We start from the raw sequence: 20,732 nt of genomic DNA on the forward strand, positions 1-20,732 counted from the left end.
TAAAAATGTGTGGTGCAGGTTATATAACTTCTTAAAACAAATTATAATTTAGGCTTTCTGCAGCCCAGCTATGCAGTATGTCCTGTGCAGCTGTGTTATTATGTGGAAAATGAACAATAATATAATAAAAGTATGTACATTCTTCAACATTATCTTTATTGGATTTAGGACATAACAACCCTTAAACTGAATAATGCAATAATCTACAGAAATATAATGACATAGATGTCAGACCAGCCCTCCTCTCCCTCCCTTCAGGTCTGACCAGTAATTTCTTCAGAATATGTACCTATTCAAAGAGAAGAGAATAAATAGAAACTGTATAGACTATTAAAGAAAGCAATATAGTTGCAGAGAGGGAATAGATAACAGCCCTCGTGTATCAGTTTAGTTGAAGTAGCAGAATAAAATGAACACAAACAGGTCTGACTCACACATGACAGACAAAAAGAGTGCTATGTTGAGGTCTCCAGAAATGTCAGGAAACCACATCAAATCTTTTTAAACTCTCCCTTCAGGTTATAATTATCTTCTCATTTGGTACATATGATGCTAATTCAATAGTCCATCTAGCAGATGTAGGTGGACGTTCATCTTTCCATTGCAGGGCTATACATCTGTCGGCATTGATAAGGGCAATTCTAATAAATTTGAGGGGTTTTTTTTATTGAGTTTTATCATAGATGTGTCAAAATTATGTACATTCTTGATAATAAGAAGGAAGAGGTGTTGATCTACATTTCTACATTTGATCTAGACATCGCATACTTTTTACTGAGCCATGAGACTTTCCAATAAAAAAAGCAGCTCTGCAAACTCAGATTTTTATTGTATAATTACTCTGGTTGTTTCTGTTTAGATACAGTCCATTATAAAATACAAGCAGTGTACATATCCTGCCATAGTTTCCAGTCCTGTAATGCATCTTGCCAGTAGAGGGAACTAGAACTTGGAAAGTTCAGCTTTAGAAATAGCTTGTCTCCCTATCTGACATGCATTTTCCACTGTGTGTCATAGCCTCACAGCATACTGCGGAGTCACTGATAATCTGCCGTTTGGACAGTGAGCATACAACTGTTTGCCGGCATTGAACACTTACCCACTGACCTCTGTTGACCTTTCAGAGACACGCAGGTTCAAAGTCAGATTCAAGAGTGAAAACCCTTCAGTGTTTACCCACATTATTCAATGGATTTCTCAGTCTGAATGGACAGCAAAGTCACTACTGACTGCTCTCCAGCCAACTGTTATGTCATGGATTTGAGAAGTGGGGTGGGTGAGAGAGAGAGAGAGAGAGAGAGAGGGAGAGAGAGAGAGACAGAGAGAGAGAGACACACTTTTGCACAGCTTGTCCATCTTGTTATTCCCGTGCCAGCTACAGCGTGCATGTCTGCCTATCTGTTATTGTGTGGCTTCGTCTCTGAATGCACGTCTCACTTTGATTTCCAGCATCTGCCTCTCATCTAGCAACTCATTTAGCCCGAGAGCACCAAGAGGACCCAGGTATGCTGAATGTTGTCTTTCCTTTTTTTTTTTCTTTTTTATTCACATGACACAAAGTTTGAGCAAAGCCTTTAAAAAGAAAATCCTCCACAGGAATCACAAGAAAGTCTGAGGAAGAGCTGCGCATTTGAATCAAGAATTTGATTAGATTTTGTGGCCTTTGTGTGACCATGCTTTGTTAAAGGTGTGTTATCTGTAAACATGTCAGTGTAAAGGTCAGTACGGGTCACTCTGATGAAATGAAGGGCAAAATCTAACCTTGTATGAGACAGAGAAACAAGACTTATCAGCTGATTCTCCAACACTTCCTGCATGTGACATTGAAAGCTGACCTTTTGTAAATTGAGGTATCTAATATCACTCTGCATACACTGTGCCCACCACACATGAGCAAGGGAAGCGTGCCCTAAATCTCACTGGTCATTTACTTCACCATGAGTCTCTTATCACGGGGATAGGATCAATCTGAATCCAATTACTCAAGTAGGCCAGTACGTAAAGGAGGATCACAGAGTAGAAAAGGTTGATTGGTTAGCAGTAACACAGATGAACCTCTGTGTCTGTGTGTGTGTGTGTGAGGGGTTTAAAATGTTAATGTGTGTTAATGTTTAAGGCAGCTGTGTCACTGGAATTGAAGTCTGCAGAGGCGAAGAGCAGCAGCAGCAACGACCCGGGACAGACAACATGGCAGTTAGTTGGTCATTAAGTCAGTGACATCTGGGAGGTCGTAGTCTGCTCACTCTGGAAGAGGTGGAGCGATGCGACATCGAGGATTTTTGTCATCGAAGCATCAGAATATACAAAACATCCAGATAATAAGAGCTGCAATGATTGGTTGATTATGCGGCAACGATTTTGATAACTAAATAGTCGTTTAAACAAATTTTTGCAAAAATGGCAAACATTTAGTGGCTCCAGCATCCTAAACATGAATATTATCATATTCCTCTATGATAATAAACCAACTATCATTTAGAAGAGTTATCATTGGCTCTGGGAACATGGGATGAAAATTTTTCACTATTTACTGACATTTTACGAACTACACGAATAACCAATGAATCGAGAAAATGATCAATAATGAAAATAATCATTAGCTGCAGCCCTACAGATAGTAAACAAGAAAAATGGATCTATTGAGTTAGTTCTATCAGTCTATCACAGCTGCATACTGGAAATGTTTATTCAACACCTAAAAAGCCTTTTTTTTTTTTTACTGATTTTGTCCAGCTGCTAGTTTTGGAGTCAGACGTTTTTATTGCACATCAAGTAACAAGCTGTTGCATAACAGCCAGGAAGGGGGTTTACTTTCCTCTGTGAGGCAACACAAAAGAAATAGTGTTTCAATTTTGGAACGCAAGTGCATGTGAGTGCATGTGTTCAAAGCGTAGTAAAATAGTGAAATAATGAAAATCTGCTCGCCTGTAGATGCTTTTTCGCCCCATAATTCTTACATATTGAAATATATTTTAGTTACAGTTCTACAGGGACAACTTTCACATTGTTTTTTATGTTTTAATGTGGATGGCGGAGAGAATCTCTAAAGCATAAAACCAAAAAAAAAAAAAAGTAAGTTTGGATGAGTTAGTTTAGGTGAAATAATGCAATTCCAAAACTTCTGATATGTAGGTTTGGAGCCCAGATACAATCTAGATGTTGAGTTTAGACATTTTATCTTTAAATTAATAGTAAGACACTTGGTTAATATGTTAATTCACTCTCTTGCTGAGAGTTACATTTGTAATATAAAGGTTGCACCAGCAGCCGGTTAGCATAGCTTAACATAAAGAGTGGAAACAAGGGGAAACAGCAAGCCTGGTTAAGTCCAAAGGTAACAAAATCCACCTATACCAGCACCCCCTAAAGCTTGCTTATTAACATAAATACGTTATGTCTTGTTAGTTTAAGCTGTAGAAAAACTGAAGTGTAAATATGACAAGTTGTGTTTTTTATGATTGATGATGGTTTGACGACTGAGCTTTAGAGATGTTATCTATGGATCTTCCTGTTTCCAGTCTTTGCGCTAAGCTAAGCTGACCAACCCCTGGCTGTAGCTTCACAGGTAAATACACTTATTTCCCTGCAGCTATACTAATATTTACTTAGCTTTCAGTAATTAGCATAACTTCTTATATTTTGGATTTACAACTTGTAACGGATAGTCAAGCCCTGAAGAGACTGTATAGAGATTTGTCCTCGTTAAGGGACGTGTGCTGAAACCAGAGAAAACACAGACAGGCAGCATGTTGTAAATGTGATACAACATAGACAGCGAAGAGAATATCTATTCTGGGGTTGGCACAGCAGTAAATACTTTCTGCAGTCACAGCTGAGACGTGGCACAAGGGGTGAAGTGGGTCACCTTCAGACCAAGAGGCACGTTTGAGCTGAATTCATACAAACAGCCACGTATACAGTGGTATCTTGAGAAGTGGTTGATTCAGAAATGAGGATTTCTGGACTAATAGATAATTAAAGAGAGATGGACTACTGGAATTTTAGTTTTTCACATAAAATTAAAAATATGCCACTTCCATTTTATTTTCCTACTCCTGCTCGATTCTCACGTCATGTGAAATCACTGAAATAGCTTCCACTCTTGGGTGACAGATGGAGATGTATATAGTGCCTAAACATAGTAAGATATGCAGGTCGAGGCTATAGATAGTCACACAGCCGCTGCAATAGAGAGCAGCCAGTGAGCAACTTTTTCCAATCACGGTCTCACTGATGTCACTGAGAACACAGGCACGTAAAAAATAGTAGATACCAGAGGAGCCTGTCAGTGGCCATGTTACACATCACTATTTTACTGACGGGTATTATATTATTCTGATTTTTGGAAGTTTTGATGAAAAATGAGATAATAATGGTGAAAATTGATACATTTTATGTGCTGCTTTCAACCTGTTTATCTCAGTGTCCTGGCGGCAACATGCAAAGTCGTCTTTTTTGCTGCGACTAACAGGGGACGCCAAAGTTGGAAATTTTCAAATTCTACACATAGTGGCTTTAAAGGTAATTGTGATTTAATTAAAATGTAGAACATTATGAGATGATTAATACCATTCTCATGTCTGTCTGTTAAATATAAAACTACAGCCAGCAGCCGGTTAGCTTAGCTTAGCATAAAGACTGGAAACAGATAGACTTCCTCTGTCCAAAGGAAACAAAATCCACACAACAGCTCCACTAAAAATCACTAATGAACATGTTTTATTTAATCTGTATAAAAACAGAAGTTCAAAAACAACACATTGTGGATTTACAGGGGTTATGTGTTTCTTGATTTAACCTTCTTCACTGAACTTTAGAGGTGCTGCTATATATTTTGTTACATTTGACAGAACCAGGCTTGGCTCAAAGTTGATATGAGTGTATGGGGGCCCAAAAGTGGCACATGAAATAATGAATAAATAAATGACTACGACTGATTAAAAATAAATACATACATTTACATTTTGCTAGAAAATAATAAATTGTTAAATGTGTAAATTATTAAAAAACATTATATTTCATATTAATTTATTTCCATATATAATAATATAAACAGATAAAGAAATAGAGTAAAAATATATTATTTCTTTACTATTTTTACAAACATTATATTTATTTTTATTTATTTATTTATTTCCTGTATCACTTTTAGGCCTCCATATAAGAGGGGTAAAATTAAGTTTTAGACAATTTTTCTGGCAAAGTGCATATTTTGAATCAGTCCAAAGCAGCCAAATATGAGCACTGGGGAAAAGTGTGTTTGGCACCTGTGCAGACCAGCAAACAGAAGATATCTTGGATTATCACATTCATATTATTGGCAACATGCAAAACAAGCAGCTCATAAATTCCAGATGGAGACACAACAACTTCCAACTTTGTTCAAAACTTGTGGCTACACAAACAAAGGTGATTTAAGGCTGTAGCATTAATGGTTTTTTGCTAGCTATGGCCTAACATTAAGTCCTCAAGACAGTAAGTGTGGTAACAAAGTATCTAAGACTTATTGTTATGTTTATTGATATAAAACTATTAGTAAGGTCTTACGTCAGCTATCTGTCAGTGATGGGTGGCTAGCAGTAAAGTTATCCTAACGTTGCCACTATTTCTAATTCTTTCTAAAGACTTGGGACTTCGGGACTTCATAGCCAGAACTTGACCCTTGCTTGTGACTTTGTCTCACCTCTGAAGTTAATCTCTTTTGTCTCTGCAGCAGCCAACCTTCATTCTGGAGGGAAAGGCCCCAGTCGAGTCCAGCAGGGGGGATGGAGGTGGTGGCGGGGAGGCTGGTTCCCTCAGCCCCAGCCCGGCTGCTCTACCTCTGACCCAGGCAGAGAGCCTTGGACCCTGGCAGAGCGAGAGCCTGCTGGCAGAGTCCTGGTCCACGATGGGTGACGTGGACCCCGAGGACACTAAGAGCCTCGACAGCAACGACGGGGGGGTTCTGGCCGGAGAGGAGAACCACTCCTCCAACTCTGACATGGTCCACCTGGAACGAGAGGAAGCTGAGATGCTCGAGGAGGCAGAGAGGGAAGTAGCTGAGTCGGGAGAGGAGGAGGAGAGGAGAAGGAGAACAGAAGAGGAAGAGGAGGAGGATGAGGAGCTGCAGACAAGTGTTTTGAGCGTGTTGGGTGGGGAGAGGGAGCTGGTTGAGCTCAGGGAGGAGGAGCAGGACCTCCAGGCCCCAGAAACTGAGGATTTCCTGATGTCAGCAGAGGAGCCTCACGTGGAGAAGGCGCCTGCAGAGTTCATGCAGGTGGTTCCCCCGATGGCCCTGCCTCCTCTGCCTATCGTCAGGCTCGACCCCCCCTCCGCTACGTCCACCCCGGTCCCTTCAGTAACAACCTCTGAAGTAGAGGAGCTATATTCTATTCAGGGGCTCCACCCTCCATCAATCCTCGCACCGATGGAAGCGGAGCCTCCGGTTGAGAGTCAAACTCTCGAGCAACTAAAATTCTCACAGATTCCCCTCTCGGATGCGGAGGAACATTCTGTCAAAGCCTCTCAGGCAGCACCAGAGAAGCCGGAGCCACAGCCCACTGATCCCAAGACTACCAAACCTAAGAGCTCCACTGAGCTGCCAGTGTTGCTATGCGGAAGCGCTGCTTTAGTAGCCGTTGTAGGTGTTGTGGCATATGGTGCTGTGGCCTACTGCAGAAAGTAGAAAACCTCTCTTTAAACCCCCAATCACCCTTTTAACACAGGTCTTTTTGGTTTTTAAATCTATTCCAAATGAAATATTCCACATTTCTCTCGAATTCTGGATTTTTCTGTCTCACGCTCTTTGTGTTGTAGTTATAAGACACATTGATTAGATATTTCTGATTTGTTTTGTGCTACCTCAGCTCACAGCAGAGCTCATGGCCTTTGTTTTTCTGTATTCAATAGATCTGTCCGAAGAAATGCAGCCAATAAAATGTAAACAAGGAATATAAAATCGTGTATGGTACAATTTTAAAGAATCCTGAAGCTTGAAATGTTTGTTTGATGTTTCTTTGTGTGATTGCGTCTCTCATTATTTCACCAGAAAACTATTGACAGAATTAGACACCAGTTCCTCTTCTAGCTGTCATGTTACTCTAGCCTTCACCAAACAACTTCCACCAGATTGTTCAGCCAGTAGATACCCGTTAGTAGCTTTCTTTGTCTTTAGGATGACATTTTCAGAATATTTGCCATATTATTGCATATCATAATATCTACACACACTGGTACTTTCCACTTAAAGGACCAGTGTGTGAGATTTAGTGACATCTAGCTGAACAGACTTGGCAGGATTGGAATACAATATTCATAAGTATGTTTTAATTCATGTATAATCAGCCGAAAATAAGAATCGTGTGTTTCTGTTACGTTACAGTGAGTCCTTTATATTTGCAGAGGGAGTGGGTCCCCTTCCATGGAGGCCGCCATGTTGCACCACCATGTTTCTACAGTAGCCCAGAACGGACAAACCAAACACTGGCTCTAGAAAGGGCTTTTAGTGTTTTTCGCAAGTTTTGCAGCCACTGTAGTTGTTCAGTTCGTTCAGCTGGTTGTAATCTTCAACCTCACCGCTAGATGGCACTAAATCATACACGCTGGTCCTTTAATACTGCATATGAGAAATGGAAAGCAGGAAAGTAAAGTGAGTGGGCTAAAAACTTGTTAGCTATCAGTGGTTCCCAACCTTTTTGGTTTGTGAGGCTTTAAACCTGCAATAACTTGTTTTTGGCCAATTGGGGGGCAGCTGAAACAAGCCGTGAACACAACACTAATATCACCTTTATAGTTGATCTGGCGAACTTGTTATAACTTGTTGTCCACTTAACATCAGATACAGTGGATACAGAGCAGCATTAGCACTCATTTGGAGTCGTGTTTGTGTCCACCTAGCAAACAAAAGTCCAACATTACCTCTACTTTTAGCTCTGTTTTTGATCTCAACTAACTCTAAAGGTAATATCTTTAGCTGCTAAATGCTACATGCACTATTTTCACTAGCTAGTCACCAATTTCTGTATGCAGTTTGGTGCTGGATGGGAAGTTTTTAGAGCATTTCTGTTTTAGCCTGCTGCTGCCAGAACAATGCTATGCGTGTGAAAGTGAGTGTCCAGAAATCAAATAAGTTATTTGTTTTGGTTACACAAAATTTCCATAGAGCTACGGGAACTGCAGAGCCGGTGTGGGTTTGTCACTACACTCTCATGCCATGTGGTACACTATTAATATAAAAATACCTATAGCCACTTTAAGGCTACACTACTCATGACTCCTCATCAAAGGTTTTATATGTCTATAAGTTGCCAGTAGTTTCACCATCCAAAGATTGACGTTCTTCTTCTCAAAATGTTTCATTTTGAAAGTATTTTTAGAGGTCTGAAGTTGGGAACTCCATTATTTCACAGTAAAAAAAAAAGCAAAGATTAGAAAAAATGGGTTTGCTTGGCAGAGCTTTTGCTTAATTTTATCTTGCTAATCATCTCACAACCCCTCAGATTTATCTTTGATTTGATTTACCACTGATTACCAAATACTGCTAATTTGGGCCTGAGCAAGACACGAAACCCCTTCCAGCTCCAGAGGTATGAGCCCTGACCTTTGACCTCCATGTGGGCAGCAGAGGAAAGGAAAATAAAACGCTCTCAAGCTTCTCTGCAAGGTGAATCTGAAAGAAGGTGAAAAAGTTGAGTGCAGCAAAGTAAATGCTCCTTACACGACTAACTAACAGCAAGTTTTATAAGCGTCACTCTTCAGTGGTTTATAGTACAGCATGCCGACTGTTCTCTTTAGGGCAGGAATTTGGAAGTTATGTGTGTATGTGTGTGTGTGATTTACGGCTCTGTCCTGCCAACTGCTGGTCAGTCAACAACATTACAGTTATTTATCAAATAAATTATGAAACCAGTAGCATTTGAAGATATTTTAATCAGATCCCTTTGAAATAAAAGGATACAGAAAATACATTTTACCGTTTTTTAAATATGAAACCACTTGTGCTTGTTGCATCAATCATTTAGTCTTCACCATTCATATATTAAAAAAACATCTTATCCATAAGTAAACCATATGTCTCATACTGTGTTGCTTTAGAGAAGGGACCCGCTGGATAACCAAGGAAGACAAAATAAATAAAAAAGTTATCTGTGCCTGCTCAAAAAGAATAAAGGGCTTTGTTGAGATGTAAAGGCTTATTAAATGGATTTTAAAAACTAAAACTAAACTATGTGCATTGGTTCTTTTTATGATGCTCTCACCTGTTACACAAACATGATTTCACAGACAGAGATTATGACTCTGCGGTCACACCTGATAAAATGATTATGCACCAGTGGCTTTGACACTTCTTGGTTTTCATCGAGTGCCAGTAAATTAGGAAGAACAATAAGGGTTGACTGAGCTGCGGTTGGTCTGCCGTTCCCGCATCGATGCCAACATGCACGTAGCTATTGAATTGAGAAGGGGAAGGAAAGTGCTTCTTTGTTTGGACAGATAAAGCTGCAGCATGCTGGCTGTGAAATTCACCGTAGCACCTCCACAGACAAGCATGAATCTTTTTTTCTCTATCTCTCTTTTTTTCTCCTCTTTTTTTCCCAGCCGCCCACACACACACCAAAACAAACTTAACCACATATTAAACGAGGATTTACTGACACCTTCAACATTATCATTTACAGAAAATACTGTAGTATACAGTATACTATATTAAAGCAAATGATAATGTAATGTCAACTCTGTTGCAGCATGAGTTGCTGACAAATGTAATTAATGCATCACTCAGTTTTAATTGCATTTTCAACTGACATTTTACTCTAAATGACAGAGATTATGAACAGCTAAACAAACTATTTTGTTAATTTTGTTTTCAGATTTCTTCACTAAATAACTGCAGATGTGAATTCAAAACTTATGATTTGATGCACTGTGTTGAAAATAAAGGTTGTTTTTCTTTTTGCTGTCTTGACTGAGTTGTTTTTGTTTTTTTTGTGACAGTATTTTCTCCGTATGTTATTTTCTTCTTCTTCTTTATTAAGAGTGTTGAGAGCACAACATAATTTTGAGTGTGCATTTGCTGTTTTGCAAGAAGGAATATCGTTTTTCCTCAAAACTGGGCTCAGTGTTTCTAATTTTCAATTTTCAAGATAAATACTGAAAATGAATTACCAAAGTAATCTACTGGATATCTTCTATTTAAATACATTTAACAACAACAAAAAACAGGTAATCAATGACTTTGGATAAGAAGGAAAATGATTAGAGGAGCATTTACTATTAGACATTTTTTCATGTCATGGACTCAGATTTTGATAGATTTTAAAGCCACGTGCATTAGCATTAAGAGGGAGGATGAATGACAAATTCAAATTTCACTCAGTGGTTTGATGTCAGAAATATTAATCATTTTTTTTATATTTTAGATTTGTTTCCAGGGAAATAATATTGAGTCCATATCATGAGTTTCCAGTTGAAAACATTGCTGTTGCTGCTTTAGTGACAAAATTTTGTTCTATCTATTATTCTAGTAATTATATCTAATCTTCCTGAACTGATAGTATCAGGCACCAAATCAGTCAGGACTGCAAATGCATGTCGTAGTTTTTAGTATATGGTTTATTTATTTCTAGAATAGAATAAAACACTGTGAACTCAGGTAGTAAAACTGTACAAAACAAGACTAATAGCCTACAGTCATGCATATATACACTGCTCATAATCTTAGTTAAGCATCTGACTTAATCCTCTAGAGACAATCAATGGAAATCCATCTAATAGCTGTTCAGATATTTCAGTCTGGACCAAAGTGGTGACTGACTGACTAACTGACAGATTGACCAACACTGGAGAATGAATAGTAAATAGTATTTGATTAGAGTAGTGTGAGCTCAACCGGTATTACAACAACGATGAAAAAAAGCATCCCACATTACTTCCCTGTTGCAGATGACTGCTGTAAGTGATCTCTTCAGGTCAACCCGTGATAAAGAGTGCTCATGAATAATGAACATAACATTTTATATTTTACATTTTTGTTATTTGGTAGACGCTTTTATCCACCAGACCATATAAAATAGTTGAAAACAACCTTTTTTTAAGACCTAAAAGACCAACATAATGGAGCATGAGAGACAAAAACTCTGCATCCCACACAGCACCAAACACCAGCACACAGCTGTCAGGCTTCAGCTGCGGCCCAACAGGTTGCGGTCTTTAATTTATGAAGTTGATTTGACAGAAATTTCACCCTGAATGGGAAGAGGGAAAGACGGAGTGGGAGAAAGGACGAGGTTTGTGGTTCTTTGTTTTTATCAGCGTGCTGCACAGGCAGGAAACACACACAAACACTCTTATGCGCCTCACACACTTACAAACATTTGCATGTTTGCACACACACACACACACACACACACACACACAGAAACTCCTTCCTCCCCTCCTACACGCACAAACACACATGTGCACACAACATGTTAATTTACTGTGAGAAGGTGTTTTTCTTAACTGGTGGAAAAACAATAAAATGAGTCAAATCAGACACAAATCACATCACATCACATCAAGATGCATTAAACTGACTGAACCAGTTACCTAATCATATCTATCTTTGGCTTAGATATAACCTGTGCATCTCCATTTCTTTGTTTCCATGATGTTTCCAGCTCAGCATTCAGGCCTGACTGCCACCACACTTAACTGGGCTGAAAGGGGAACTTCAGGACCAAGTCAGTTGATATTTAAAACTGCACGCCTGAGATAAATGAACTTCTCAAAAAGCTGGTGTTTATTTGAAGAGGGGGTTGGCTTTGTGGAATAAAAGCGCCGGCTGAGTTTAACAGTGATCACCACATTATTAACCATTAACCTTTACAATCACATTTATCTGAAACTGTGTTTATGGTATTCTGGTTAATTGGAAGTTCAAATAGTCACAACAACTTATTTTAATTTATCTTCAGTTCCACAATAAGCTCACACACACCTGTGGCTTACAGTATATTGAGCTTGTTTTAAGTGATATGAGGATTTAATGAAACACTCTCATTAAAAGAATTTAAGTTTAGGTGCAAAAAACAACAGCTTTTAAAACTGTAACAGAAGCTCATTTGATTTCTGCAGCAAATTTTAATGACTGCACAATTAACTTTTCTTAAAATTTAAGCAAATTAAAGAAGCGTCAACGCCAACAAATGTCCTTGTGTCTCTTTAATGATCATGAGTGACATAAATGTGCTGCAACAAATAAAAAATGTGAGAAGAAGAGGAACCAAGTTTGTTATTTTGTTGTTGACCAGATCAGTCTTTTAACATTTATAAGTTATTAGATTTCAGGAGGCAAATATGCAATTATAACTTTTTAATATTCCAAATAAAATAAAATAAAAATAATGCTGAATTTGAAAACAGTGATTTTATGAGATAATTTTGCTATTTTAGTTTTTAAATTGAAGTTAAAGAAATATCTATAATAATTGAATCCTTTTGATTTGTTGTGGCTCATATTTGTATGCAAATGTTCACTTTACTATGTTGACAGAAAACAAAGTAGCACAGAGGAAAATTTCCCGTAACTCTACAGAAAAGTGCATTACTGAAGAGCACCGATAAAAGACATGTATTTGAGATAGATATCTCTCCTGTATGCAAATTCTCAGGTCACTGGGAATTGGTGCTTTCCTGGGTTGAGCGTGCAATAAAAGAGTTTTTTTTTTGTTGTTCGTAGATTACAATCTCCACTATGAGAGAGTGTGATGCTTAGATCTGATCTATGCTTCCAAAAAAGAGAAGTGTGCGGCTGCAGTCCATCATGACGTTAACACATTTAAATTGACCGGCCTCTACCTATTCATGTGGCTGAACAGTGAACAGGTATTGGAGGTCTGCAAGATATATATATACCTGTCCAAATAGTGTACACCTGCACAAGTGCAGTGGCGTTCACCTATTAGGACGGAAATGGCCTCAACTGAGGGCAGCACTCAGTCATACAAGATGGTGAGTTGTGAGGATGCTGCCTTTGATTTTCATTTTAATTACAGAAATATGGAAGATTAAAATTAACTTTTGAGTCTCCTATAATTTAATAGTGTCATGCTCCTAATTTTCATATTTATTTAAGGGAAACTTTACCTGTAAAATGTAATTATGTTATAGATTATTAAGTGTGAAATTAAGGATTCTGTTCCTGCATCTTCCTATTCTAGGGTTCCTTTGACAACGACATCAATCAACATTTCCAGGATGCAATTGATGTGATTCAACAGCATTCAAATCATTCATATTATGAATCAGGTACAGCAAACATCTTTTAGACAACCTGCTCTGCACTTTACTGCACAAAATTATTAATGTAAACATAACATTTCTGTTGCATTTCTTTCTTTTTGTCATTAAAATCCACAGTTTTCTTCCTTTTTTTTTTAACAAGACATTTTGAGTGATTATGTGATTGTATTTTGACATTTGATGTATTAATATCTTAATTTAACACTTTTTTCTTTTCAGAGTATACATACTATGAGACTCTGGGTCCCCAGCAGCCATCTCTGCAGTGTCAGATCTCCTGCTGCCTCGTCACACACCCTTCTGATGTCCCAACTCCCACATATGACTGGAATGACACAGCTGTAAGTAGCACAAAATAAAAATCTGCATTTGTGTGTCTGATAAACCGATACATTTTTTAGATTAGATTTAGAAACATGGGAAGCCTTGCTGACTTTAAATATCTGTTTTACAGCAGCAGGCATGGCCTCAGGTTATCCCTGATGTCTCCTTGAATCACTCACAAACTGAATCTCCTCATTTCTACTCCATCTTGCCACCACAGAGGAATAGTAAAGGTAATTATGTTCAGATTTTCAGTACACTTTACATGTTGCTTCAGAGTTTTCACCACTAACATGAGGATAAATTAATCTCCTCAGGTCGCAAGAAGCTCAGACTTTATGAATACCTCCATGAAGCTCTGAATGACCCCAACATGGGCGACTCAATCCAGTGGACAGACAGCGGAAGCGGCACCTTCCACTTCATCTCCAAGAACAAAGAGAAGCTGGCTGAGTGCTGGGGCCAACGCAAGGGCAACCGCAAGACCATGACCTATCAGAAGATGGCACGAGCCCTGAGAAACTACAGCCGCACCGGTGAGATCATCAAGGTGCGCCGCAAACTCACCTACCAGTTCAACCCAGACATCCTGCACAGGCTCGGCTCTGCACAGGTGCCCATGCACCTGCCCTGCCACCCCTCACAGGAGGAAGTCCACATCCAGCAGCAGCAAAACCCGGCTGAACAGAGCTACTGTGGCTCTGCAGCGCCGGACTGGCACAGCTGGTACGGACACTACCAGCTGCAGGAAGATTATGACCTGGCTGCCAGCTTCACTTCACACAACGCAGCCAAGCTCTGAGAGAGCTCAAGAGATGAAAGACTGTTTGAGAAATCTCTTAAACCCTTAAAGTTTGAAAAGGTTTCCAGAGACTTAACTTTTTTTTTTACTGTCAAACTTCCAGGGTTCATTTTCATTCACTGCATGTTTTTACATGTCAAAGTGGGACTGTTACTGTCACAAAGAGTAACACTCAAGGGATTTTTACACAGCCAGTCAAAAGTGTTTAAATACCTATATAGTTTTGCATTTTTGGTTACTTTAAATTCATTGTAAATACTTTGAAACTACAAAACTGCATGTAAAAAGAATATATCAAAACAAAAACAGTGATCTGCATTCAATAAAGCACTAATTAAGAGCTACATTAAGATCTGAGAGCCAGTTAACGCGATCTTAAATACAAAGATTTAGTTCTTTGGTAGCAGTGCTCATGAGAGGGGAAACGTCAGGTCAGACTAAAGAGAGGACAAGCTATTATTATCTAAGGGTGAAATATAATCTGACAGAGAACCTGTAAAAATTTAAGTATCTCAGAATGGTGGCTTAAACTGTGATATTATATCTAAAAGACATCTGGTAAGGCTGTTCATCATGTGTTTTTTCTGCTACAAGTGTCTTTTTTGAACAGTAAAAAAAATCACAAATATTTTCCAGTTAACTTGTAACTATCTCTTTATATATTTAGAGCATTTGCTTATGGTTTGACTCAAAATGTTAAAATATAGGATGTTCAGACACGTTTCATTTGCAGTGTACGTAGCCTTTCTTGGCTCTTTGGTTTTATGAGGCTGTGTAAGAGATAATTGTGATTATATTGTACAATAATAATAACAATTAATATTTTCTTTAGCTCCTGTTGTAACAGCAAACAACCAGTAATAAGCATGTTCTATGTAATGAAATATAAGTGTTTGTATATTTTATTTATTGTGTATCAATAAATGTTGGTTTTTCACAACATTATAATTCATTTTTATTCAAATTTTAATTTTTTCATAATTTGTTGGACTCTTTTGAATACGACCAATAAATAAATCTGGGTACTCTATTACTTGTTTTTACTGACTTCATAGAAACAAACTGCAGCCTCTCAACTCTCATTGTTTGTCCCAAAAAGAAAACACATACACTGTTGGACAAGAATATAAAGACTGCGTTCAAATCAAACATTTTGGCACCATCTCCACTGTAGTGAAATATTACAACAGGCACACTAAAAAATATGAAATTAAGACACATCCTGTGAGGAAAAATGTGGCAGCAAGTGTGTTTTTCCTGAAAAGAGAGCATTGTGTAGAGCCTGCCTCCAGGCCAGGTCTTATCTTGTTCAGCGGGGAGGATGTGGTCAGTGCTGGGAGGCTTTGTTGATGGGTTGACTGGTGCTGGTGTTGGGCTTTGTGGGATGGTGGTCATTGTTCCTGTGAGCCCGGGGTAGAAGACGTCTGGTGTTATGCAGAAAAGCCCGCTCCTGCGGGGGGTATAATAAGAGTCCGGGTACCTCAACGCCTCTGTGCATTTTGTCTCAAACTCAGTTTTGTGAAATTCAAACTGCAGGGACTTTGCTGCATTAGAAACAACCACATCAGTGATGGTAAAGAGCAGACACTTACTGCAAGGATGACATTAGAATTACATAAATAATTAAACACTGAATGCTAATTTTGAATGCTTTAACCTCCAGGAGACCCAATCAGATTTGGAGGTGATCTTGGAATTCCTAGAGGAGTACTACAGACAAAACACTGGAGAAAATGGTAAGGAGAAAGGCTGGAAAATGAAATTATAATGCTTCATATGATTTAATTTAAGTGCAATCTTTGAGCAACTTTTTTTCCCCCCCAGCAGACAAGGTGTACTGGGCTGCAGGTGTGCCAGGTGTGGATGATTCATCATGTGAGCAGCGTGGGATGTCCTATGAGTCACCTGTAAGCATCAAAATGTTTGTTTTAGTCATTTTTCCCCACATGACACACACATAGAAAAATATCTACATGTAACAAAACCTTTAAAGCTATTCAGTGCTCTGCAATCTAATGCTCTGCTGTTGTTGTTATTTCGGTTTCTCCAAAAACAACATCAAACCTGTACTTCAGCCCTTGCTGGCACACGATGCCCCACCGGCTCTCGGCCAAAACACGTCAACATTGTCTGATGGTGGGTCACTGCCAAACTTTGTATCAACAAGACAATCAACCACACACCAGGCCACAGCAGCGGGGAGTGGTGAGTTCTCCTTTTTTTGGTCACTAGATACTGTTATTGCCCTGGTTGCTAGTAGCCTGAGGGAAACAATACCAAGAGAGCAAATAAGAGATGTTCCCTTTACTGTAGAAAAACAATGGAGCTGTGCATGGCTTAGCTCAATAGCTGTTTTTACATATCTATCAGATAACCTCAGTGTTTACAGCTTTATCCTCACTACTTAAACCCATCATTGAAGAAATTTTCTGGGAATATCTGTATGTGAGGAAATGATTAACCGTAACCAGCACTAACTGTTTTAGTGTGGCACAGCTGTTGGCAATATTCCCTAAATCCTCTTTCCTGTAAAGTCAGTGCTAACTGTACATGCCACTTACTGTTTCCTCACTGGTTGCAGGTAGAAAGGTGCGCCTGTTTCACTTCCTGTTTGAAATGTTGGAGGATCCAACCATGGCCCACTGTGTGTCCTGGGTCCCAGCAGCCACTGGCGTTTTCCGCTTTTCCTCCAGAAACAAGGACCAGTTAGCGGCCCTCTGGGGGCAGAGAAAGGGCAACAAGAGGCCGATGACTTACCAAAAGATGTCCCGGGCCCTCAGGAACTACGCCCGGTCCGGAGAGATTTTCAAGGTGAAGAAGAAGCTCACCTACCAGTTCAGCCCAAACACCCTGATGTCACTGCAGAAGTGTCATCGAGGAGATTTGTAATGTAAACTAGATTTTTGTGTAGCTCATTATCACCTCATATAAGACTAAATTATGCTCTTCTTTCCTGTTTTTAATGTGTAGAACCCTTATAACCTTTCATTTGTCATGTTACATCTTTACATTTGCATAAACTGAGTTTGTTGTATAAATAATAAAAGACTTTTTCTTACTGTTGCAGTTTGTGCTGTCATTAGAGTTAGTTAAAAAAAAAAAAAATCCAAATATGAAAAATAAATCTGCTATGTTGTCACATAATCTCAGGATATCAAGACTAAAGCTTTTCTGACACTAGTTGCACCTTTCATTAAACCTCTTCAGCCCCTTAAAAGATGAGAAGGCCATAATTAGCACATAATTCAGTCAGTAAGTATGTGTATGGAAACTGACTGATTAACCATTGTTTGGCTCAACTTCAGTACATCAATTTTGATATGAAACAATAATTAACAAGTTGAAGAACCTGCTTTCAGCTTTAAAGGTGTGTGTTTTCATCCATATCGAGAGATAACTGTAGAAATCATCGCCCTTTATAAACAACCCCAACCCTCACCCTCCCCCACAGCCCAACAGTGCAGTATACTGTGGAACAACAAATTAGCTGCAGTACAATTCCCAAGACCTACAATTACAGATGGAAATTAGCACTTAAACCTCATTGTTTTTAGTGTGAACACCTTTACAGAGGGGGCACACACACACGCATAATAAAAACAAACAAAAAAACGTGACTACTATAGTGATTTAAGTGTGTTACAAGCAGAAGTAGGGAATATAGTTTATGCATCTATCTGGCTGATATCTGATATGTTCATGTACGTGTTGATATGTGATTTGTGGGTAAGTGCATGGATGTTAAAAACAATAAGTTAGTATATAACTAAAATAAAAAGAGTCATGATTGGTTCGTTTGGTGCCCTGAGGCCTAGACCACATGGCACAGATGAGGAAGCACAAACTGAGTACATTTACATGTGCACAAGTATCCTGGATCAGGTTTTTTGAGTATTCCAGTTATGTTTTGCCTATGTAAACAACATCATATCATGGTTTAGAGAATGCCTATGCTCTCTGGAGATATAGTATAAACTGGGATAATGTGGCATATGAATAACCCAGTTTAACCATCTCCTGACCACCTCCTCTATGACCAAAACCAGAAAGGATACTAATGCCCATGTACACATACAGAGAGGCAGGGACAGGTAGGGCTGCCTGTCTCCAAATCTTGTTGTTTCCTCTTTACATTGTTTAATTTCAGACCCAATTAATGTGCTTTAGTTCAAAACTAAAACAATAGAAAATTTTCCACTGAGTATATTTCCAGAGCAATGTCAAGCAGCCCTAAAAGTTTCCGCTGTAATATCAAAAATACTACCCCCCCCCCCGAGAGAAAAGAATCACGCAGCAGCATAATCTGCCTCTCGACCTGTTGACAGGTGCGTATGTGCATGTGTCTTCCTCTTAGTAGCACTTTTTATGGCCCTTATGAACCAGTGGGTGTCAGTGTAGTCCATCTCAATGCCCGCAGCATCTTCTCTTTTTTCTCCCAGTCTGGTGTGACCTCATGGCTAAATCGCCTCTGTGATGTGAACTTTCGCCCGTCTCAGGCAATACCAAATGGTTTTGTGCTCTTTGTAGCAGACCCACATGATACTTCCCTAAGCCTAGTATTTACTGCTGGAGCCCACTCCAAGTTATAAATGGGCTAACCGAGCTATGAGAGTCTGTTAACCGAGAAAGGCCACATACTTAAAACTGAATTATTAAAAAAACAGTTGTCTTGAAGGCAGGAGAGGGTTCTTGATTAAAAACATCCAGATGCAGTATTGCTCCTGTTTTGTAGTATTGGTGACTCATTTGAGGATCTTCCTGTAATCAGTGATGACAAATTTCTGACAGCAGGATATAAGCTGCATTCCTGTGCACAAACAAATCTCCATGTGGCCCAGAAATAGAGCTGTGCCTTGCCTTGACTGTCCTGTCTGAAGAATGAATTGTGCATGTTTTAAGTAAACTTCCATGTTGAGGTCATTAACATGCTCAAGCGGTTATGATATTGTTAGATCCTTCAATGTGTTGGTTTAAAAAGCTCCTGCCTTGTTGCTGCTCGTAAATCCAGCAGCTTTAAGCCTCGTTTTTTAATCTTCAAGGCCTTATCAGAGACCTCACCTGATTTATCACTTGCGTTTGACATGCTAAAAAGATTAATTAGGACCAAAGCAGCCACATCAGTGACATAATTCACCATCAAACCCTCTTTTCATGTCAGATACACATGTCAAATGTCAAGGTTCATGACAGCTTTCTAAGTATAGGCCATATAACCACTGCCCAGGCATCTCCCCAGTATTTATTTGCCAGGTCAGAAAGCCTGCTGTTCTTGGACAGCATTCCCCCTGGATTAAACTGATATCTGGCATCTGACATCAAATCCCTGCATGTCATTTCAAACTTTTCTTTTATAATAAATCCACAGATTCTCTGAATATGATGTGTATCATGTGAGCACAGGACTGGATTGTCAGCGGAGTGTTACATCAGCCTCAGACCTGTGACAATGACGACACCTCTCCCTTTTATATCGCACCTCCTGATTTGTTAGTCTCCTCCGTTTTCACCTTTTTTTCTCTAGCACTTAAAGGATACTCACATCTGACACCCCATCTGACAGCCTTCACCCTGCTACTGAGGAGGAAATCTTAAAGTAATGAAGACATATCCTGTCAAGATCAAACAGGCCTCTCTAACTGAATTCACAAAGGTTAACCAGCTATAGTCATGTTGACATTTTGTGGATCTGCAGAGCCTGAAGTAGTATTGCTCCAAATGTGACACTAATATGCCTTATTTTGCACTGGATGATACGTTTATTTAATTATGATGAACATGGGTGCTGTAGTTTATTCTGAGTTGATCCCACATACATCTCACAGCTATAAATAATCGCTAGCTCACCAAATCCACAGCTGAAAATAGTCCCCGACAAATCACTATTTGAGTAACATTTGATAAAACAGTTGATAAAAAGCTACAGTTCCAATGTTTTTAAGGAGATTAGTTAGTCTTTATTAAAAATTAAATTGTGTGTTTGTGATGCTAAAGATCTTCAGGCTTGAGGACCACAGACAGGCTGAGGAAGCTGGACTCCTATACTTGGTTTGGTCTTTTCATGGGATTTATTGACAATAACAAATATATAGAATATCTCTTGACTTATCCTAAAAACATCAAAGTCTAGTGAATGTCACTTCTGTGCAGCAGCGCAGCATGAAAACATAACTTCAGATTTACTTGCTGCTGCCTTTTATCCAACGACCTGGCACAGCAGTCAGTGAGTTGGGGACAGTGATGCTCCAGTGTAGGACAGACAGACCTGCACTGTCCACTACAGAGAGGAGGAGCATGTCCCCTCTCTATATAAGGCCTGAAAGCCTGTCCCTCCTTGATCTGTCAATGT

At 39.1% G+C, this 20,732-nt stretch overlaps 3 protein-coding genes across 3 annotated transcripts; all 3 read left to right on the forward strand.

Moving 5' to 3' along the window:
* Nucleotides 1-1,320: 1,320 nt before the first annotated feature.
* Nucleotides 1,321-6,977, forward strand: si:ch211-214j24.14 (uncharacterized protein LOC559160 homolog). The gene is made up of 2 exons (XM_044344001.1): nt 1,321-1,503; nt 5,714-6,977. Exon 2 carries the CDS (start codon nt 5,888-5,890, stop codon nt 6,662-6,664), a length of 777 nt encoding a protein of 258 aa, XP_044199936.1. The 5' UTR covers nt 1,321-1,503; nt 5,714-5,887; the 3' UTR covers nt 6,665-6,977.
* Nucleotides 6,978-12,781: 5,804 nt separating this feature from the next.
* On the forward strand, nt 12,782-15,251 carry spic (Spi-C transcription factor (Spi-1/PU.1 related)). Its single transcript, XM_044344169.1, has 6 exons — nt 12,782-12,786; nt 12,924-12,969; nt 13,179-13,266; nt 13,480-13,601; nt 13,715-13,817; nt 13,902-15,251. Exons 1-6 carry the CDS (start codon nt 12,782-12,784, stop codon nt 14,384-14,386), a joined length of 849 nt encoding a protein of 282 aa, XP_044200104.1. The 3' UTR covers nt 14,387-15,251.
* Nucleotides 15,252-16,028: 777 nt separating this feature from the next.
* spi2 (Spi-2 proto-oncogene) lies at nt 16,029-17,632 on the forward strand (the record flags this gene model as incomplete). Its single annotated transcript, XM_044344171.1, has 3 exons — nt 16,029-16,152; nt 16,211-16,293; nt 16,949-17,632. Coding segments are annotated over 3 exons (534 nt in total), but the record flags the coding sequence as incomplete, so codon positions are not given.
* Between the last annotated feature and the right edge of the window lie 3,100 nt (nt 17,633-20,732).

The sequence above is a fragment of the Thunnus albacares genome, chromosome 23 (genome assembly GCF_914725855.1).
Source record: "Thunnus albacares chromosome 23, fThuAlb1.1, whole genome shotgun sequence".
Taxonomy (NCBI): Eukaryota; Metazoa; Chordata; class Actinopteri; order Scombriformes; family Scombridae; genus Thunnus; species Thunnus albacares.